This window comes from Triplophysa rosa, linkage group LG19 (assembly GCF_024868665.1).
Source record: "Triplophysa rosa linkage group LG19, Trosa_1v2, whole genome shotgun sequence".
In the NCBI taxonomy this organism is placed as follows: domain Eukaryota; kingdom Metazoa; phylum Chordata; class Actinopteri; order Cypriniformes; family Nemacheilidae; genus Triplophysa; species Triplophysa rosa.
In genome coordinates this window covers 3,450,644-3,474,743 of record NC_079908.1, presented here as the reverse complement: position 1 = coordinate 3,474,743, position 24,100 = coordinate 3,450,644, and the positions used below count along the sequence as shown (strand labels likewise).

Here is a 24,100-nt window from a genome sequence, read left to right as displayed (position 1 = left end):
TAAAAAGCCAATAATTCAAAAGTCAAAACCATGCAACTTGCTTAAATTCCACTAGTGGTGTAGAATGTTTAAGCCATGCTGCACTGACCAACACGGACACATTTAACACAGCCATCAAACATTTCATACATTGTTATTGTTATACAAGATCCAATTAGATGTGTAGTGGACACAAACCAGAAAGCCCAACCTTTCCTCAAATTTGATTGAGCGTACAAATTTTTATTGATTTTGTGTCAAAGTGATACAAGCTTCTCTGTAACTGATTTGTGATGATTTGAGACAATCCTGGTACGACTTGTTAGCTTTCAATCTCACATCAAGAGTTACAGTGGAGTTAATGAGAGCAAGGATTACCAACACATGGCCTGCGGTCTCAGTCAATATTTAACAGCTTTCATGACAGGAAATTAAGGACACTGCTAAAAGCACAGGTTTAAGATCACTTCATGATGGGACTGAGCCCCCTGGCCAGGAACTATTTGCCAATAGAAGCCATTGATATACATATATAAAACAGGTCAGGACATGTGCATAACTGACACAATGACAAGAATTGTTTTATATAAATATGGACAATTTGGGGAATAAAAAACAATCAGGAAGCCATGCATGACTATGCCCATATAGAAACCACTTGAAATTTTCAGTGAATATACTGCTTCTGTTGCATTATTGTCGGCAAAAATGCAAGCCATCGCACACCCCCCTCCATCTGCCATCCGCACTTGGATTTTCAGTCACATTTCCCAGCATCCGGCGTTTTCTCCTGACCCTTAAATCCAGGGACAGTGGACACACCAAATGGATAAAAAGATTATGTTGCATCAAAGCGGCTCTGAGCAGCACATCCTTGTGTCTGTCCCGAGCACTAACTCTGATTCAGTGCACATTACAGAGCAGATCAAGTGTTGATAGTATTGGAAAAGAGAGCCGTACGACAGTAGTTTACTGATTATACTAACAACACTGAAGTCAAAATATACTCGATACAAGAACACAAACATAAATGCTTGGTAGGGCTGTGCGATATTTCGTGTGTTTCTTATGCTCAGTTTCCTCAATGAATTACAGTTAAATGCCGCAACACTCGAAAGCCAAAGGGCGCTCTCGCGCAGAAACTAATATGGGACACAGAAGAAGAACAACCCAGTTCCAGGAAATGCCAGTGGCCATACTCTATCGCTGTTCTTCAAACCTTTTCAGGTATTTTCATGATAATAAAGTATATTTATAAGGATGATTTTTGACGAGTGTAAACGACTCAATCTCTTAGTGATTTTAGATCGAGCACTACTTTCTACTGAATCTGATCAAAGAGCCATAGTTCACGGAAGAGCTGTGCATAAAACACAGAATCGATTTAGACATGTATAAGTAGTGTGAATTGCGATATACACTGCGTTCCAAATTATTATGCAAATGATATCTTTCTCTGGTTTTCCTAATTTGTCGATGCAAATGACAGTCAGTATAATTTTCAAGTAATCAACAGTTAGGGTACATTTGGAATTTTATTGAACAAACCTCCCACTGACAACAGTATTTATTTAAAAAATTAAAAACTCAAAATGCACTGTTCCAAATTATTATGCACAACAGAGTTTGAAAACATTTCATAGGTTGTAAAAAACTGAAAATGGTCATTTGTTGAATTTGCAGCATTAGGAGGTCATATTTACTGAAATCAAAAGCTATTTCAATCAAAAACATCCTAACAGGGCAAGTTACATGTTAACATAGGACCCCTTCTTTGATATCACCATCACAATTCTTGCATCCATTGAACTTGTGAGTTTTTGGATAGTTTCTGATTGAATTTCTTTGCAGGATGTCAGAATAGCCTTCCAGAGCTGCTGTTTTGATGCTAACTGCCTCCCACCATCATAGATCTTTCGCTTGAGGATGCTCCAAAGGTTCTCAATAGGGTTGAGGTCAGGGGAGGATGGTGGCCACACCATGAGTTTCTCTCCTTTTATGCCCATAGCAGCCAATGACACAGAGGTATTCTTTGCAGCATGAGATGGTGCATTGTCATGCATGAAGATGATTTTGCTACGGAAGGCATGGTTCTTCTTTTTGTACCATGGAAGAAAGTGCTCAGTCAGAAACTCTACATACCTTGCAGAGTTCATTTTCACACCTTCAGGGACCCTAAAGGGGCCCACCAGCTGTCTCCCCATGATTCCAGCCCAAAACATGACTCCGCCACCTCCTTGCTGACGTCGCAGCCTTGTTGGGACATGGTGGCCATCCACCAACCATCCACTACTCCATCCATCTGGACCATCCAGGGTTGCACGGCACTCATCAGTAAACAAGACTGTTTGAAAATTAGTCTTCATGGATGTGTGGGCCCACTGCAACCGTTTCTGCTTGTGAGCATTGGTTAGGGGTGGCCGAATAGTAGGTTTATGCACAACTGCAAGCATCTGGAGGATCCTACACCTTGAGGTTTTCGGGACTCCCGAGGCACCAGCAGCTTCAAATACCTGTTTGCTGCTTTGCAATGGCATTTTTGCAGCTGCTCTCTTAATCCATGAATTTGGAAACTTCCTATGCCTTTTTCACGACTTCTTGCTGAATAGCAAACCTTACTCGTGATCTGCTAATCGTTATCAATGTTTATCCTGTCGCTTGATATTGACTTTGCGCAACGCTTTTCAATTGCACCTGTCTCTATATGTACGCTTCTAGTAGTTTTAATGGCTCACTGGCAACTACTAAAGGTTCTATTTCATGTCCAAACACAGATACACCATAAGAATTGAAAATAATAATGTTCACATCCATTGCAAATTGAACAGTGACGTATTATACGTTAAATAATTCTACTACCCTTTTAACCAAATACAATTGCAAAATACATCATTCAGAGAACTTCGTTTTTAAAGAATACGTAATATTCACTTGTACCAAACAAGACAATCAAGCTAGTTACATCACAATAAATTGATATAGTAGACATGACCACTTACCTATCACCTGGCATCGCCCCACAAGCAATGCGCAGCATCAACTCTTCCCTCTACTAATCTCACCATTAATTGTACACACCCTAGTCCAGCATTTAATGTCATTCTGCAACTCGCCATTCGCTTACCCACACTGATCTTACCATCCACATCAACAGAAACCTTGAAATTTTGATCCTTTACCACGTCACTTATGCCTGATCTCGAGACAGCCATATCAGTACATATCTAAAGCTCATGCCTATGAACAATTAGCTCCCACCCCTCTCCTTAACTCGCGTCATCAACTGCATGCCATGCAGAGTACATACCCCACTTCATCCTTCTCCCAGCACCCCTGGACACAATGGAGCAACCTCACTCGTCTGCACGACCTTATGACATCCATACACAATCTCTTGACGCCCTCCCCCAGTATCCCTACCCACCACCTATCCCCTCCAGACGCACCTGCTAGTCCGCTACACTCAATAAAAGCTCCATCCCCTTCACTACACCCGCCCTCCTCTCCCCTCCATACAGTTCCGTAACTCTAACTCATCACACGAATCCTATCTAACGTTACATATAAGCAGTCGTCGCTTACTTCCTGCCCAAGACCCAGTTGTTCATTCTCCCCGAAACTCCCCCCACTATTTGTCATCTAAACTATCATTGTCTAGGCAATACTAACAATTTAACGAATCCTGGAAAGAAGAAAATTAAGCTATTAACACTTGAAACGCAAATGTATGACAATCCTGTCTTATTACATAATTGCATTGTTAGCAATCAAGTTAAGGAACACTATGATTATACGAGTAAAGTATTAAGTGCTAATCATTAACAGAAATCTAAGAGTATAAGTAGAATGTATAGAAAATCGAAATGTAGTGGTTAGTAGTAGAACAGTTGAATGGAAGAAGATACGAGTGGACTTGAGTAGAGAAGGGGGAGAGACGGACGGTGAGGAGGGGGAGGCGTGGAGAGGAAAAAACAAATGTCAAAAGATCAACATTAAGTTAGACAGGTTAGGTAGGGGACTGTCACGATTAGACATGTGCCCGTTAACTACGCCGAGTACCACCAATCCTGCTGAAACACAGCTGGCTCGGAATAATGGACAAGGTATCGTTGTATTCTATATTGTGCGAACTTCGTACCGTGAAGCACGGCTCTGGGGAGTCAAGTAGGAAATGCTGCGTCGAATCTAAAAGCAGTGACGAGATATGAGTCACTGTATAACGTGCATTTGGAAAAGTCAAACACCCCGTCAAACATAGATCATTATAATATACTGTTGATTATCATAAACATAACCTAGGAGGTTTGTAAGGAATCAGTGATGTAAAACAGTCCTGAGAATTGCTGACTCGTTAAGCGTCTGCGTCGCTTTGAGTCTGGACTGCGAACGCTCGGTTGTCAGGAAGACATTACTTGCTCCACGTGGCTATAATCAGCACTTTGCAGAGCGATTTGGAGTTGCTGCAGAGACAAGCCTCGAGTTTACGGATGCGCGTCATTTTACACTCTTCACTTCAAAGTCTGTCATGAATATTCACGATAAAGGCATAAATATTTTCGGTTAACCGGGCATATGTCTAGTCACGATTATTAAATAATCATCTCATCGCGATTGTTTGACCTCATCGCGATGGTTTCAGATCATTGCAATTATTGCACATCTCTATAGAAGACACTAGGGGGCGCTGTAGTGCATCTGCATATTGCATATTTTATTGTATATATTGTAACTAAAGCATGGTAATACTTGTAAAATGTACCACCACAACACAATCACTTTTAAAAAAACTAAAGCATATATCATAAAAATAACCTGCAGTACAATTTAATATTATTTCAGTGTGAAAACCAGTCTACCAAAATCTCATTAACATAGAAGTAAACTTTTATTGTAGTCTTGCAAGTGAGAAAAAAACAGACTAGAAGCTTTTCTATGACTGATAGCATTTTAATGGTGGCTTCAATTCACTCCTCATCAATTTACTTAATTTACAAGTATTTGGCGGTTGTATGTGACAGGTAAAAGCCTAAACCTTAAGTATGATGACCCAATTTTTTCCTATGTATTTCCAAGAAAAAGAACATAGTCTTTATATTCAGAACAATATGGTCATTTCAAAGCTGAATAAAAAATGTATGAGAATTAAAGGTCAAAGCTCTAAAACAGACGATTACAGGGCTCTAGACTAACTTTTTGCACTGGTTGCACTGGTGCGCCTAACTTTTTTTCTTAGGTGCACCAGCACAAAAGTTAGGTGCACCCAAATTTTCGACCGCATCGCATTTAACACCGCAGTTTTACCAGTTCACTTTTTTTTTAATCGCTGTCCATATAGGCAAAATTGACTTGTAAATGATTAACTAACAATCTGGTCAACATAAAGTTCTTTATTTGAAACACAATTCTACAAGAAAGGTAACTTACTGAAAAAGTGTTGGTGCTTAAAGTGCTTCACTGAACTGAAACTTAAAACATCTCAAGATAAATGGACCAGGGCTTGACATAAACTGGGAGGTTGATGGCTCCGTGTCAGAGCATTGCTTATGATTTTCGGACGGATCAGGCCTTCTCACATTATTCACGAAAAAGTTGTCAATCGTTCTTTTCATCTTCTCTCATCATCCATGCTACATCCACTCTGTTTAACTAATGGGCCTATAGGCTACTCACCTCTCTGTCTGACTGCAGCACACGCATTTTCACACGTACACACCAGGTTGCGCTAGACTTTTCATTGTCCGTCATTTTGACTGACAGGCTCGAAAAAAATCCGTCATAATCTATTATTACCCGTCACTATGGTGCAAGGTAGCTTTTGGTAGCCAAATTGGTCAAGGTAGCCAAATTGGTCGCACTTTAGAGCCCTGGATTAATCGTCATAATCGCAATGATTTATTAGACAATTAATCGTCAGCCAAATTTCATAATCGTGACAGCCCTAGGTTAGGGACTCTCTAGTAGCAGTACCTGACATTAAAAAGAAAACTGACTGTATTCTCCAGGACAGCTTATGCTAACACCCGCGCCGGCTTCCTTACAGCATCACTGACCATGCAACGTACTTGTGCCTTGTTACGCATCATTTGGCACATTTTTGGATTTGGGTTTGCAAACCTAGTTTTCATTCCAGAACTTATTGTCTTCAAAGGTAAAAGAGCTCTAGGTTTGCCTCTACAAACATGTTTTATCAGGCATTAGACTGCATTTTCCAATCGCCTGCAAAAGGATGCGGGCAAATTTGAGCCCACAGAGGGTTTGTCTTCCAAAATGTTTTTCTGTTAACATTCTCTCCCACTTGGATCTCTTAAATTAACACAAGCTGGAGGGGTTGGGGTTTCGCATTCTCCTTTCAGATCTACTGCAAGTCTGGAAAGCTTGCATAAACAAATGCCTCATTCCAGTCTATCTCCTCCTCTAGAAAATCACAGAAAACAACCCACAGGGCCTCCAATATCTCACCACCGCATTCATAACTTCACACAGCCATTCAGTTTCTTGAACATCTGGAACACACGACCAAGTGCTTGATTTAGCATAAACTACAAAATAAGTGATGGGATATGTGAGAAAACTACCTTAATTTGCGCACTGCTTCCAGCTTCTCTTTAGTAATCTATAAATAGACAGCTAATTTAAGAAATCCCTGCGAGTAAACGGAGACACTGCTCACATGACCTCCTCGCTGTGTATTAAGTGCCTCCCGATACACAATACATATCACGATACAATATATTGCTATGTATTTCGATACGATACACATTTGCAATATATTGCAATACTTTAAATAGAAAATGTAAAAAGTAGAGCTAGAAATAGAACATGCTGTGCACCACCGGGGGTTTTCTGTAAGGATAAGTGTAAAAACATCCCTTATCTCTGCAGAGTGGCCATGATGTGCGATGCATGGACCTTTAGATCAGAGGTTTAGGTTCTCAAACTGTGGATTGCGCCCCTCAAGTGGGTAGCACAGGGGAATAAGGCTGGGTCACGCAAGTCACTTGGCTGTTGTGGTGCATTACAGTTAAAACAATGAACATGGGCAGTATAAAACCCCTGCTTCATCCGTGCTGTAAATGCGCTGGTGTCACATCCGTGAAAGCACAAGAAATGGCATTGTTACTTTTCTTAATAAACTTTTTGTCTAATGCACTGCAGTAGCCAAGTGACTTGTGTCATGACTTGCGAAGCCTACAAACAGCATTATTTTATATAACTCATTACTCCATGACTTATTTTGAAAACCAAAGCACACCCACACATCAGCTCTGAACTCCAAGCGTTCTTATATTTTTCGCCATGCTCGCTTTCACTTACTTTTGGCCGTATGTTATGACATGATTTAAAAAAAAATATCGATAGTAGAGGTATCACTATCGATACACTATCGGAAAAAAAAATATGCATAGTTACATGTATCGATATTTTTGCACACCATAGATTTGTTTAGTTTACCTAACTGAATGGCTATCAAGCATCAAGTTATGGTGTTTTTGTTGAACAAAATGTACTAAATAAGACATGTTATGCAAACTGAGAGAACAAAAGACACAAGGTTTGATCCGTAATTTCATAAGGATCAGCATGAAATAAGTGTTTTCATACTACGGCCATGGTGTCCTGACACCACATTAGCAGCAGTATCAGCTAGTTACTCAGAAACACTCCAGCGGTTCCCGCAGAACAAACACACCCCTCAATATAAACCTCCTGTGTGTTTACATGTAACCTTACAATGAATGTGCTGAGAAGTCTTGAATCAATTAGCCTTATCTGTTCCATACACTCAGGACATCACAACACAGATAAACAAACACAGCTGACAATTTTATATCAATATGCAAACTATGAATCAGTCATTTTCAGGGCACATTCTCAGGTTCTGTGGATTCATTTCAGGCATGTGGTAATACGTGTCTCTTTAACTTTAGCATTAGTACATTCAGCATTGGTGTTTCAATACTTAACACAACAGACACGCAACTTCTCAAGAGGGTTGTAGCGTATTGAATTGATGCTGTGCTTTAGCATGCACTTCAGCTTTTGGTGTGGACCAGAGTTTATCTGGTGGTGTAAAAGCTCAGATACTTCAAGTAAACATACCCCAATGACAAGACAAGGAGAGGAGCTTTCAGGAGTGTCTCATCGAGTACACTGTGGGCCTTCTGACTGCAACCCACAGCTAGGGCTGAAACGATTCCTCGAGTAACTTGAGTAATTTGAATACAAAAAAATCAACGAGGCAACTTTTGTTGCCTCGAAGCATCGTTTAATCCATTTAACTACAGTACACACGGAGCACGGACCATTATTACTAACGCACAGCCCACTAAACTCTATTCATGTTACAGGGCTCTCAAGTCTCACGCATTCACCGTGAGATACACGCATTTTAGTCTGTTCACACGCTCACACGTGTTTGTCATGCTGATAAATAACTGATAGCTTATTGAAATGCTATTTTACTTAGTTTTAGTCTATTTTGCGAGTGAAACTTGTTTTCCGGCTGCATTGAGTCCATCAAACTAGATGCGGACTTGTGGACGCCGAATCCTGTTATTTACACGTCATCTGGCTGGTCTGCGTGAATGAACTGCACAGTTTAACGTGCTACATGCGTGATACTCATAAATTTGTCTGCGTCTGCGTTGAATCTGCCAGAGTTGCTCTGAGAGTTTATTTCACGAACATGTTATTGTTTGAGTGAAGAAAGACATACTAAAAAATTAATAGGCTATATATTACTATTTAATAGTTAAAAAAAGAAACTAAAACTCATTTATATAAACTAAATGCATCATGCATAAGCTGAAGTTAGTTGTTTACCTTTGAAATTATTCTTTCTATTTTTATTCTTGTTTCTTATTTATATATTTGTATTATATTGCATTTTGAATGTAATATGGCAATGGAATGTACTAAATGGATTTAGTTTTCACAGATATTAATGTATGCAATTTCAGCAATAAAAACTTTAATTGTTCTAAAAAGGAAACAAATTAGTTGTTTTACTCATTTTAAGAGACCTGTCTTATTTTCTCTTGTATATTTAGTATTGATCTTTAATAAAGAAAAAGTACTTATTATCCGAATACCCGATTAATCGATGGAAAAATCTGTAGAATACTTTAATAGATTAGTAAAAGAATCGATAGCTGCTGCCCTTCCCACAGCTATCCCTCAAGAGCAGTCTGTGCTGCTCTTTCATTCATAAAGCGTCATCTAAAACCAAAGCAATTTAGTCCAGAGCTCCTTGAAAGATCCTCTGTGTGCAGTCAGTGCGAAGCTTAAAAAGCTGCTAGATTGAGTTAAACACTTGAGTGTCTCACAGGACAACATAACACATGGCAACAAAGGTCAGCACATTTTGGGCCGTTTTTCATTAAAGAGTACATTCCTCAATATTTTTAAGGGCTTATTTTGGTTTATGGAGTGTCCGACAACAAGTTTATGTACATACATGATGTAAAAATACTATTATTTCGTAATAATAAGCAGTTTTTATTACCTTACTTCTTGACTGACTCTCAAATGATTCGTTCCGCGATTCATCTGTGTAATCTCCGCCTTTCCGCCAGCGTAGTCTGATCTGATTGGTCAGATAGTGTAGTCTGCTGTGATTGGTCAGATGGTCTAGTCTGCTGTGATTGGTCAAATGGTCTAGTCTGCTGTGATTGGTCAAACGCGTTCAGCATGTGTCGCAAATGGACCGCCTATCATTACTGCTGTATTACGGTTTGCAGGTGGTTGGATATTAACAGTGTATAGAGAGAGATGGCGTCGATTTTACCTTACCAGTTCGAGCCCGAGTCTGACGAATCATTCTTTAATCCTTATACAGATGCCAGTAAGAAAAAGGACTGTTTTAGACACTTCTCTTGTAACAGTTAGTTATCACGGCATACAGTGTACGGTGTTCGTATCTTCAGATGTTATTATAACTATAGTACACCACGCAGTTCTTGAAATAAAGACTTTGCGAGTTAATATGGTTGAACACTTACATTAGCGCAACGAGTTTATAGCTAACGTTAGGTAAACAAACAGTAACAACCCCAAAAATAACGGTAACGTTAGCTAAACACAGACATGAGATAACGTCACACAAATTTAATTTTAAGTAAAGACAAAAATAAAGAGTCACACTTACAGGTTGTGATTCGGTGGAGCTTACAGGTCCAAATAAAGTTGGTATTGCAACATCTTTTAAGGAAAGACGTTTAATGTATCCTGCAGTAAAGGCGCCAAGATTGATGAAGCAATCTTCGGTAAAATGACGCGCGCAAAGTAAAACGTTCGGTTTATACTCCTTTGGTGTCGTTTGAAAAATAAATAGTAACCATTTTTTCCTCAGAAGTTCTTCCTTTGGTAGTGAAAATAAGACTGACTTAGTTTCACTACATAGAACACAGCTTCTCTTAGACATGATGCACACGTCACGAACGAGCTAGTACAGTGTTTGGGGAGGAGAGAGTTAAGTTTTCGCAGTCAGTAGGCGGGGATTTTTCTAGTGACGTAGGTACATTGTGGTTAAAGATTCGGACAGGTCATGGCTTGTTCGCGTGATTCAGAGTCGATTACCTTTTTTATAAGCTAATAACTTTGTTATTCGTTCACCTTCGGATTTACAACTTGGCAGATTGCTTACATTCAAACACGGCAAAATTAAACACTTCATGAAATGTATTTTTTATGATCTCGAGGAATGTACTCTTTAAGATGATCTAATGCGATAGTCTGTCAACATATAAACCAAAAATGTCGATTACTATGAAAATCCATCGTTACATAACATGGTACAAAATATATTAACATTATAAGACATGACATATTAGCTCATCAATACCATAGTTACAATCGCAATATCTGTATTTTTTATTTTCTTCTCCTAAGCAGTGGTGGAGTTACCAACTTTTATTCACAGAGGGCGTAAAGCATATGTTTGTATCTTATTAGTGATGGGAAGTTCGAGTCATTTTTGCGATTCGGATGTTTGAATCTCGTTCAGCAAAATGAACGAATCTTTTTTCGAGTCATTTCGTTCATCTGAGCAGAGTTAAATTAATGTTGCATGTTAATAGCCAAATTACCCCATAACGTTTATTTATGCTAGTTTTGATCAGATATATAATAAGAAATAACTTATATTGAGTTAGGGACAAGTTATGAGAAACAGTTATTTAATTATTTCCTGACAGCATTTCTGTAAAGTTATGTATTTATAATTCATTAACAATTTTGGGTCACTCAGGTATGCAATAAGGTTTACAGGTTGTTGTTTTTTACTAAAAAGTCTCATGCAGTTTGCAAAGTATATAATAATAAGCTATTGAAATCATTTAAATGTGCAATTATTTAATAAGAGATCACTTGTGTAATATATGCATTAGACATAAACACTGACTTTACTAGTGTGGCTTATGTTTATATTTTGCCAGCACAGTTCTCATGCAAAATAGTTAGTTATTAAGATAAATTAAAAACACATGCAGAAATCCACAAGAAACATTTATGAATATACTGACAGAAAAAAAACAGAACGGTACGTTTTTGAGATGTTTATTGCACATATCTTTTGATAATTTTATAATATTTCTTGCTATAATACAATATATAACACGTACATCATGCATTTGACTGATGATCCGGGAAGTGGTCATGTAACGTTAAAGACTCGGACTCGAAGACTCCGGTACAGGCTGCAGGTTTGCCTGCGGAGCTACCATTTGACAAAAGAACGAAAGGACTCGGACCCGATGACTCGAGAGACGAACTAATCATGTCTCTTTCCGGTATAAGGACTCGGACCCGATGACTCGAGAGACGAACTAATCATTTCTCTTTCCGGTATAAGGACTCGGACCCGATGACTCGAGAGACGAACTAATCATTTCTCTTTCCGGTATAAGGACTCGGACCCGATGACTCGAGAGACGAACTAATCATTTCTCTTTCCGGTATAAGGACTCGGACCCGATGACTCGAGAGACGAACTTCATTACTGTTTCTGGTACAATGTTGCACATGCGTGGTCAACACAAAATGAACGAATCACTCGCTGATACACTCGTTACTCCCGAGTCATTTTAAAGATTCGTTCAAAAAGAACGAATCGTTCATGAACGACCCATCACTAATCTGTATTAGACGACGTCGTATCCGTTTTAAGATGGCGCGAGGACGCAAAAATCATGGCCGAGTCAGCGGATCAAAGCTCGGAAATTATTTCGGCACCTTCACGCTTCAAAGCCTAAGTGTGGAAACACTTTGGATTTTACACTTTACCGGGAAAAGCGCGTTTTTACACTTTTTTTACACACGAAAAGTTCGGTGTTCGGCCGAATGTGTGAAATGGCCGAATAAATTTTACCGAACATGACTCGTGATACGATCAAGCAGCAACCAGCGCAGAGAGAGAGCGAGAGCGAGAGATGCGTGCGCTTTACTGCCGCAAACATCTTGGCAGTATGTGTGTGTGCGTGGAGCATTTTAAAGTGTCAGAGAACGACACAGCACGGGACTTGCCACAGCACGGTACTCGCCACAAGGAAGTAAATTTCCGAAAGAAAGCATCTTTACCGGTCGGTAACTTTACTTCAGACGGAAGCAGGCTGTCTGACAATAGCCCCGCCGCTCGCGACATCATACAGTAGTCGCGTGCACACAGTTCCCTGTACTAAACAAATTGTCAAAGTATGTTCTGTGCATCCCGGCACAGTCAACTTTTGTGGGCGGAGTTTGGAGGAGAGACGTGAGCTGAAATGGTTTGGGTCAGGCAGGTTTGGGTTCCCATTCGCTTTTATATAGAATGCATCTTTTGTTCCGACACTTTCATTTTAGCAATTTTACGTGTCTAATACATGCATGGGCAATTTATAACACACCAAAGACACAGAAAAACACGTATTTCCACCATATGACCCTTTAATACGTAATATTGGCATTTCGTTATATGCTTTGTGACAGTAATATAGAGATTGAGACGCAATGCTAAATTCAAGATTAGTTTACCTCGTGCGTCGTCGAGCAAACCAAATGATCGTTGTCTGCTCTTTGCTGTAAGATTTCCCAAACTCTCTGGTATTTTTAGCAGTATTTTGTTTTGCTGCCATCCGCCATCGATATGCTCCATTACTCCTATGTTGTGCGTTTGTTTGCGTCGCGTTTACGGTGATGCTTTGGCAGTAGAGGCGGCGCAACTATGACGATAAATTTATAATCCCACCCACTTTGAAGCGGTACAATACTGCAGTGGAAAAGCAAACTGAGTCAAAGTGAAGTGAGCTGTACCGAGCAGCGTTGTACTAAACCTGACAGTACCAAACAGTGGAAAAGCGCCATATGATATATAATAGATAACAGATTGCACTTTTTGGGGGATTATTAGGGGAAAACTGACTGCACCCTTTATCTTGGGTGTTTCTTAGCACCCTACATTATTCCTTTATCTCTGCAAACGTGAAAATGTAGAATTGAATTTTAAAATGTTGGGATGTCTTTGTGGAGAAGCTTAGAAATAAATTAAGAAAAAATAAACTGCATAGTATAATGTAGTTTTAATGCAATGTGGTCTAGTTATGGTGGTAATACAATGTGTACATGGATAAATATGCCAATATAAACATCATCAAACAAATAAAACATGACACTTCCACCAATCGCCCACTATGTGTTTACTGACGCACAGCCCGCTAAACTCTATTCATGTTACAGGGCTCTCAAGTCCCACGCATTCACCGTGAGACACACGCATTTTAGTCTGCTCACACGCGTTTCTCATGCTGATAAATAACTGATAGTTTATAGGGCTGTGACGGTTGCCGTAACAACCGCACCACCGCGATGGTAAAGTGCCATGACGGTGGAGAACTGCCACCGGCGGTAGTGCACGTCACTCTGACAAATATAGGTGTAATAAATATGAGAGTTGCGATAACGATTGCTAGTTGTAGCCTTTCAGTTGTGGATGGTTTTATTTAAAAGATTTTAAATTAACAGAAATTATTGGCATACGTTTCCGTTGGTGCGTTCGAGCGCGGGCCTGCACGGCAAAACCCAGGTTATTCTGCGGGTTTTGCAATGGATCTTGTTGTGAAATGAACAGATACGTAAAATCAAAACTGGCTATGACCCGTTTGCTTAGTGTCGGAGCGCGCGCAGGTTTTGCCGCGGTTGCGGAGAGACATCTCTTCATTTGCGCTCCTGTGCACATCTTCTGAACGCGCATTTAGTGCAGCTGTACACATTTTAATCTGGACAATGTCAACAAGTAAGTTTCACATCAACGAGTCGGAAAAATTAAGGTATTTATGGAAATCTGAATAGGAAAGCCAATGTAGGTTTAAACAGTTTGTTTCAAATGGAATTGTTAAGGACTGTAAGGGTTAATACGCCACTGACTGAAGTTACTGCAACAAGAGCTTTTTTATTTAGTATTTAGCTTTCTTATAATATTTAAGTTTTCATTATTTACTGATGTTTATTTAAATGTTTTATGTGCTGTAGTGTGCCGTTTCACTGATGGATTTGCGCGTTAAACATTGACGGATGTTTCATCCTCATTTATTTCAGATATCATATTTCAATTATTTAACAATTTCAAGTATTTAAATAAGATCTATATTTCTCTTCCACTCGTCATGTGGTTGCTACACGCAAATATAATAATATAAATATTATTTATATAAATAATATATATTTCTCAACCACCGCACCACCGCGGTCGATTTGTCTATTAGCACCGCGGTGGTAAAAAAACTGCCACCGTCACAGCCCTATAAATAGCTTATTGAAATGGTGAACTGATATTTTAGTCTATTTTACGAGTGAAACTTGTTTTCCGGCTGCATTGACTCCATCAAACTAGATGCGGACTAGTGGACAGTGAATCCTGTTAAAACACATTTCATCTGTCTGGTCTGCGTGTCTGAGTGAATGAACTGCACAGTTTAACGTGCTACACGCGTGATGCTCATGAATTTGTCTGCGTCTGCGCTGAATGAGGACATGAACTTCACCTCCAGAGTTGCGCTGAGAGTTTATTTCACAAACATGTTATTGTTTGAGTGAAGAAACAGACATACTAAAAAAATAAGCGTCTTCTGACAACCTGCCAAAATAAAAGTCATAGGCTATTGTTTGAAATTATTATTTCCATTTTTATTCATGTTTCTTATTTATATATTTGTATTATATTGCATTTTGAATTTAAAATGGCAATGGAATGTACTAAATGGGTTTAGTTTTCACAGATATTAATGTATGCTATTTCAGCAATAAAAACTAATTGTTCTAAAAAGGAAACAAATTAGTTGTTTTACTCATTTTAAGAGACCTGTCTTATTTTCTCTTGTATATTTATTATTGCTTTTTAATAAAGAAAAAGTACTTATTATCCGAATACCCGATTAATCGATGGAAAAATCTGTAGAATACTCGATTAGTAAAAGAATCGATAGCTGCAGCCCTAACTATACTAACCATAGTTGAATTTTAATATGTAGTAAAACCTTAATTATCACATTTTCTTTATGGTCTTACCACAACAACCACAGCTTAACATACCATCATATTTGTAGTAATACAAATGTAATTAATCTTACAAAAACATGGCTACTACATTTTTATTATTATTATTATTAAAAAACCTAGGCTAACCTTCATAAGGGTAACCTTTGCAAACGGAAAATTAATTCCTTTTAGAAAATAAAAAAATCCAGTCACCAAAAATCAAATACCAAGGCCATCATCGTGTAATAGATCATATGTCTGTGAGAGATGAGACAAGGCAAGCAGATGGTCTTTATAGTTTATATACTGAGTGTTTGTAGTCCTAACGGGCAGCGTTTACTATCAGCAAGCAAAACAGGGAGGAAATACAATGGAGGCATTCACTTATTGACTAGCTCGACGACCCCTGGCTAAAGATGAAGATTACTTTACATGACAAAGTCCTGTGGCTTTATAAAATCAATCATGTTATTTAGCTTACACATGCAAACGTTTAAAAATCACTCTGGTCGTCATTGAGAACAGTGACCTGACCGGCTCCGAAATAATCGAGATTCATTGTCCCCGAGTGATAAAAGCATACCCCAGTTAACTGATGGCGTGTGAAATGTGTATATCTCACTTTTTGTTTTACTGTCAAATTACCGGTTCGCTAACAACGCGACTGTATGGGGCTTTAAATGACCATCTGTGCGAGAAACGTAAACAACTCTTGGGCTTTGTTAGCTTTTTATCTCACTTCAGCTAACGTTAATCAGTGACAGCCGCTTTGAGTTGAGGATAAAGCATTACTTTTGCGTGTTTCCAAAAATACGCATTAACGATGTAAATTGAAACATTAGTAATTTTGGGGCGTAAAAAGAAAGAGAAAACACTTGTCAAAATAGGAAACGTTTGACCTGGCTAGCGTCGGTTAGCACGTTAGCTTGCAGTAGAGCTTAGATGAAGCACAGTAGGCTAGACACTCATTTAATCTCGTTCAGAAAAAAATAACATGAACACAACTGAATTAAGTTTAGACCAATGATCGAGTGATTTTATGTAATATTTATAAAGTCAAAAAAAACAATGTTCCCTTAAGCAACTATAAAATGATTTAACTAACGTTGGATATAAAATTAATGAAAATCATCTAGCGAGCGGTTTAATTAACATATTCATTTCGCTAATAAAACTCAAGCATCTCAAGTTTCGAAACACGACGACTGTTAATATGGACTGTTTTTATTTCGGAAATCTTCGATTAAACATACCGAGGTGAAATATTAATTACAGCACTTGGCTAGGACATTAACCCAAGTAACTTAATTCATATTAAGAGGAAGACATTTAACCGGGGTGAAGTAGCCGGGTTTGTCGGAGCAAAACTTCGTCGAAGAGCGTAAAACTCGAAACTTTTGGGTGTATGTTATTAACAAACACACACCATCTGTTTATTGTGGGAAAATAGCCATCTTGTTACTTACTAGGGGTCGTTTGTAAACCTGGGTGTTCGAGGAGGCTGGTATCCGTATAGATGGCAATAAAGCACGTCGAAGCAGAAGCAACACATCTCCGCCGAAACGACCATTTTCCTGGCTCCGCTTCCCGAGCCAAGCCCGGGACTGAGGTTCGGGGAGAGGCCAGTTGAGTTATAGCCTCCTGGAGTTGGGGACAGAGCATTGGTGTTGCTGCTGCCACCGCTGCTACTACTACTACCCCCCGGACCCCCCAGGCCGTTCACCCGATTCAGGTTCCCGGCCACAACAGTCGACGACGACCCGATCCCTAAATCCGATCCACAATGTCCGGTCCCAGCCACCCCGCTCCCCGCCCCGCCGGGACCCCCCGCCCCAGGGGATCCCGACAACTTCTGCTTCTTCACCCCGCAGCACCCGGCCGCCATCTTCGAACAATCTGCACCGACACACCGCTTCCGACCCATCACCGTCACCGCGGGAAGGGCGGGGCGAAACGCCGACCACACGTAGAAATCCCACTGCGTCAGCACGTAAGACGGACAATGCTCCACCTTCCCTTTCTTTTGACAGACGTAATAACTGAGAGGAGCTTACGTTATATATCTCTCCAAAAGAGAGAGAGAGAGAGAGAGAGAGAGAGAGAGAGAGAGAGAGAGGGAGAGGGAGAGGGACTGCAATGTCACCCGAATGCCTTCAAAAAGACGTAGCGTACGCTGCAGCCTTACGCAATGTTCTTAGGTAGACAACCGGAGCCTCTGCGAATTAAACGCTTCGATAGATCCAGTGTATAATTCCTAGAATAACAGCCCCTCCTTGGGATGCGCTGTGCCAACTGAAACGATGCACGCAGCTCTCTGTCAAAGCATGCAAACGTCCATCCATACATAGAAAGAGCGTGACAGTCAAACTAGGCAAATATATGGACCAGCGCACTGCACCCTAGACCAGCACAGATTCAGGTCTCCCTCTGAGGAAGTGTGGAATTCGAGTACGCAGGACCCATACACGCCTCACGAACGAGTCGCTGCGCCTCGGACCATATTCATCGGTTGACCCGAGCTTGCAGACAGACAGCCAGAGCTCGCAATCGACGCAGTCTGAATGACTTTCAATCGATGCAGTTCGGCTGCGTGTGCGACAGCGGGGTGCGAGTCATGCCAGCCGCAGCTCATCGGTTCACACCGGCCTTCTGGACCCCGTTAGCCGCACGACCCCCTTATTGCAAGCCCGCCGTGTACGCCGAACTCGAAAGTTTTCCTTCGATAGGTCGTAGCGCTGTCATCCGATTATTCGGGTACATTTTTGAGCTGCATAATAGCATAGCCTCCGTCGGAAGTCCGCTGGATTCCCCCGTTCACTCCCAGTGTTCCGCTCGGGGCAGCTAACATTAGCTCGGTTGCGGTGTTGAAAATATCCAATGCGATGAGCTGAAGCACTCACGCTGGTATTCTCTACTTCACGCCGGAGCACAGAGCCCAGGACGTTTTTACGACAGATTCCTGCGTATCATACGCATGGCCCCGTATTCACAATATCGGCTGCGCTAAAACTTTGAGTACGTGCCGTGGTCACGGTGCCTCTACTTTACCGAGGGAGGCAGTCGCCCCTTTCCTCCTGCTGAATTAGAACGTATAAATCCAGCATTCGTCCGTTTCTCGTCGTTTAATGTCTTTACGCTCTTGAATATAGCATTAAGCGCAGTGTTTGAACCCACGGTCTCTCCGCGAGCGTTGCTCAGCACCAGTGACCAAAACCTAAAAGAACCATTTGTTTGAAAAAAAAGACCCAAAATGTACACAACATTAAAAAAAAAAACATCACAATGTTAATAAGTTGTCACAATGTGAATATGTGATTAACTCAATTGTGACCAACATTTCTGATAGAACCTTATAATTCCAAGGTGACAACATATATCAATGTAATACAGTAATATTTTCTGTTAGACTGGATAGCTAATTTATAGCTCAATCTAAACTTGATCAATAAGTGTTTTGGAGCATGGATTAATGTAGAGAAACACTTAAAATTTGGATAATTTTGAAGTATTTCATTAACTGTGTCTTTAATGGAGTGTCCATAGGGCCAGCATTAGTATTAGTATTGCTTATAGTGAGCAACCTGCTGACCCTAAGTATTGAATTTCAGCACATAACTCACACGCTGGTCCGTGCTTGTGTTTACCAGCACTAGTTTACATGTGTGTGCCAAAGACATGATGATTACAATTATATTATGATATGCAGTCAAACCAAATTTATTCATACGCCATAAACATTTCTCACATCATCACATTTTATCCACTATAATTCAGAAAATGGTAATAAAATATGAAAAGAAAAAACAGTTAAACGTGTCAGAACAAATTCATATTGATAATGTCAGATAACATTGACAGAAAGGTATGTACTGGATTAGGTTGAATAGCTGTCAGTTGTTAAATTTAAGTATACAATTAGATAATACCAATTTAGGGCAACCAATTGCCGAGCAATGCTTATCTCTGTTCAGTCTGTGGTGTAAAAAGGACGCATTAGCAATGAATGGAAAAACATTTAAATAAAACGGTCAAAGTGTCTGAATAATTTAGTCCCAAACAGTGTTGGGCAAGTTACCTCCAAAATGTAATAAATTATATATTACTAGTTACTGTCATTTAAAAGTAATTAGTTATATTACAACATTACTGTCTTTGAATTGTAATGCGTTATACTACTTTTTAGTGTACTAGTTTTTTTTGTGTAAAAAATGCGTTACTTTTGAGTTACTTTGATCAAAACAACCACATGACTACCCTGCTGGAAAAAAACACCACAGAAATTCTAATGGTTTCCATTAAAACTCCACTGGAAACCATTAAGTTTTATTAAATATCTTTTTTGAAGTGTGTTTTGGAAATGATTTGAGTATGATTTAATGGTCACGTCAACAGAACCCAACACACCAGTCGAGACTTTTGTTTCCATTACAACCAATCAAATTCCCATCATAACCATTCAATCCAGTATAATTTATGTGATGGTTTCTATCGATTTTTCAGCAGTGTATGCATTCTAAAATGCTAAAATATAGTTTCTTGCTGCTCAATGTACATCCAGTGGAGGGCGATGTGTTGATGCATAATGATTGTGCTCATCAATGTAACTTTTTACTCAGCCATCCAATCACAGCGCAGGAGGGGCGGGATAAATACAGCATCAACCAATCGGCAAATACCTGTAGGCTGCAACCGTATGTCTGTTTACAATGCCTAAAAACAATGCAGGACTGAATACTTTACGAGTGTCAAAGTCTGTATCAGGTAATATCCCTGGACTACCACAATATAAAAAAATTTTAATTAAATAAACGATCTGCGAAACTAGTTTGAGGCGGAAATTCCGTATCAAGGCAAACAGCATCAATGCGTTGTCGAGCGCCCACAGTCGGCGTTTTCAGATACGTTTAAAAACTCGAGTGAAATATATGGAGCCTAAAATATAAGAGGCGCAGAGATGGCAAAAGTAGACAAACGGCAATCGGGTGAATAAGGTAGCGGTAAAGCCCACTATAATGCAACCTATAGCCAAATGACAGGATTTACTTTTACTTACTCTCTATTCCTTTGTAGAATCCGTTGCATTCAATTCAACCATCGGATTTCAGTAACAGGAAATAGTATTACAATCATTGTATTTTAATCACAGATTTGTTTTTTTTCTGGGAATGGAATGTGTTGGTAAATTATACAAAAAGAATTTCAGGGGGAAAATACGTTGTTGTAACGCGCGTTACTGAGATTGTAATGGGTATAATATAACCCAAAATTTTATTAATAATGCGTTATATTACTGCGTTATTGCAAAAACGAGTACGTTACTTTTGTAATGCGTTACTCCCAACAATGTTTATTAGTCAGGTTTCACACGTTGAGACCTCCTTGATGTGTTGTCTATGGAGGAATAAACCTGCAAAAATTATAAATAAATAAATGTATAAATATATAAACGAATAAATGTAATAATATGAAAATAAAGGAATTAATGGTTTGATAAAACAAAATAATTCGTTTTAGCTATTATTGATCTTAGCTAAAACTTTTTTTTTCATTTTTTAAATTGATTTATTTTTTGTGTCCATTTTTTATTTTTAGATTATTTTATCTATCATTTCCTTTTATTTTTACATTTATTTATTTATACGTTTATTTATTTTTATATTTATTTATTAACGCATGTATTTATTTCCACTTTTACTTATTCTTGAATTTATTCTTACTTTTCTTACGTGTCTTGTATGATAATTAGATGGTTGGTCTTGCCTACTATTGGTTCAGCGTAGATTGAAGCGTTTGATCGATTACTCTTGACTTGTTTTGGACTAACGTCACGTCACTCACTGATCGTTTGCTTCGTGTATAAAGTTAAGTAACTATTGCGGGCGCACAATTAGCTAGAGAGTTGCGGCATTTAGCCAATGAAGTCGATAACCATGCATCAAATGACTATGTGTCATTTAGATTAGATGCGATTATTGATGTTTTATTACAGATTGACTGCGAGATAAATGACAAAGTTCTTCAAAATCTGTGCGAGTCAGAGGGTGCTAAGGTGGTGACCAAGTTCCGGTTACATGTTCTCCGCCACAGATGTGCATGAACGACCTCAGCAGATTCGTCGATTCTGAAAGCACAAGCCGACTGAATATTAATATGTCTAATAAACACAGACTTTCTTGTTACATGATTTTGGCATTCTTGTAAAGATTGCAAATTATTGGTTTGATCGCCCGTAACGGCTGAACCGAGGTGAAAAAATAAATAAAGCGATTTGACACGGGATTCGAACCCAGGCAATTCAGCGAGGCTGCATGTCATTACGGTAACAATCACAGTAAGCTATTTTGCAAGTTGCAGCAGATCTTTGCAATAAAATCAAGATGTCACACAACAATATGCAGCTGGATGAATCAAGTGAATATGCCCGAGTTAACTGGTGACCTCTGTGTTATTTATCTCTTATGAAATACGAGTAAAGTTTACGAGTACAGTTTAGTAAACACGTCTTTTTAGACGGAATGGTTTCCATTTGATGGCCGGTTTAGTCCTCCATAGTTGTCATGTGTATTAAAAATCATATAAAAAACATAAATTTATATACTGTATAGTATAACAGTGTGACCGGTCCTACTCGCCCGCTCTGCGCGGGCCTCGAACCGGCGTTGGTCCGGATGGGAGACGGGAGCTCTAACGAGGAGGCTAAAGACCGCTGTCTGTAGCGTCTGTCGCTAGAGCGTCTCTGTTGGTCGGGGAGTGAGGTTTACAAACTGCACAGCTCTTCACTAGCTGTGATTTTCTCACGAATAGGATCCTGCAGATTTTCTCACAAATGCATGTGCAACTTCCTCTTACAAAACAGCAGGTGGTGCTATTGGGAATTTGACACTAGTTTCTATAGGAAGAAGCCATGAATACTACCTTGCGTGCCACCCTTGCCAAGTTTCATTCAGTTAGTCTCATGAAATTTATTGAAACTGTTAATAATAATCAGTTGCTGTTCTTAATAATAAATAATGAATTATGCATTGGTTTTAATATACAAATAACGTACAACAAACTGGATGCATTTGCAATGTTGTCACCCCTGCCACCCCATCTCATTCTCTCGTTCTTGTTTTCCAACTGTTTACGTTCACAAAACACACTACTTTTACAAGGATACTTTCTTATAAGGGAATTTTGACATCATTTTTTGTTTATATCAAGGCCGGCTCTAGGCATAGGCATGGGCATGGGCATGGGCAGGGGTGGGCTGAACCCACCTAAATGTCTGTCTTGCCCACCCAATGAGAATCAAAAAATAACACCAAAAATTGTTGTATTTTTTATTTGCTGAAAGCAACGTCACTCTTCACTTCACTGCTCTGGCTTTAGTTTGAAGCATGCTACATGTAAATACTGCTAAAAGCAAAATACTCGAAGCAAAAGGAATTTTAGACGCACTGCACATATGTAAAATTAAGCATGTAAAATTAATTGTGCACTAAAATCAGATTCATTTATCCATTTTTGCGGTCTTATTTTGTGCTGTTAACAAACAGCTATTATTTGCTTGCAATATATAGGCTAGATTTTAACCTATTGACATTCAGTAATGACTGAAAGCTCCATCTTCCTAAGCTCCCGCTTCAGAAATAAATCTGTGTCTCTCCATCTCAAACACCCCAAGTCACACTGCAGGTGGTAGCGAAACAATGTGCAAAATAGTTTAGTTTAGGCGCGATGCGCGCTCACGATACCACATAAAAAACAGCACACACAATGTAAAGTTCATTGTGCTGTGTAATAAGATTAATTCATTCAATTCATTAAACGAAATTAAACGGAAATCAGCTGCTATTTTTTTTTGGCTATTTCAAGCTAATTGGGCAATTTTTTACAATAAAATAAACCAGCACAAAAAAACTGTAATATAAATGTAAATCAAACAATTGAACTATCTGCTGTTTTGGGAGAAGTTGCATAACTGAGAAAATCTGCACGGTAACATTTGTGAGAAAATCTGGACGATCACATTTGTGAGAAAATCTGGACGTCACATTTGTGAGAAAACCAAGCTGAGAGAATCTCATAAAAAGGTGAGACTTAAACACAGTACATTTATATGTTACACCTTTGCATTTTCTCTTGAATTGCATTGTATTTGTAAAACGCTTTCTGTTTGTTTCAGAGTTTAGTTTCTTTTGCAAAAAGGTTGCGTTTGTTTGCAAATGCTGGATTTGTTTGTGAAGTTTTGGCACAATTTTCGCTCCATACCATTGGATCATGACATACACACAGTTGCTTAACTTCATAAAAAAGCACATAACCAGCAGAAAGAAATGTCAATGACTCTTCAGTTAAGATCAAGCAAAATTCTATGCAAGTAAAATAAAGTTCTTAATCTCTTATTCGGTTGAATTCTTGCCTTTTGAGTATAGTTGGAAAGTAGACAATTTTGAATGCATGGCATGCATTTTTACCCAGCAAATATGTAAATATAAAAGAAAAATATAAAGTAGAAACCCTGCACCACTTTTGATGATATAGACCATTTAGCAAGTAAATACTGAAGCACTTCTGGTTTCATTTTTTTTTAATCTTACATATATAATTAAATCGTAAATATATTCGATTA

General features: G+C 39.1%; 1 protein-coding gene across 2 annotated transcripts in view; it reads right to left on the bottom strand.

The window, feature by feature from the left end:
• ammecr1 (AMMECR nuclear protein 1) overlaps window positions 1–18,483 on the bottom strand; it is an 84,922-nt gene extending 66,439 nt beyond the window's left edge. The window contains exon 1 of one of the 2 annotated variants that reach the window (XM_057360883.1): window positions 16,953–18,483. In XM_057360883.1, coding sequence (XP_057216866.1) covers window positions 16,953–17,410 — 458 coding nt within the window. In that variant the 5' untranslated portion in view covers window positions 17,411–18,483. The remainder of the gene's footprint in view (window positions 1–16,952) is intronic. The other variant, XM_057360882.1, reaches the window with a different exon arrangement.
• Window positions 18,484–24,100: the final 5,617 nt, after the last annotated feature.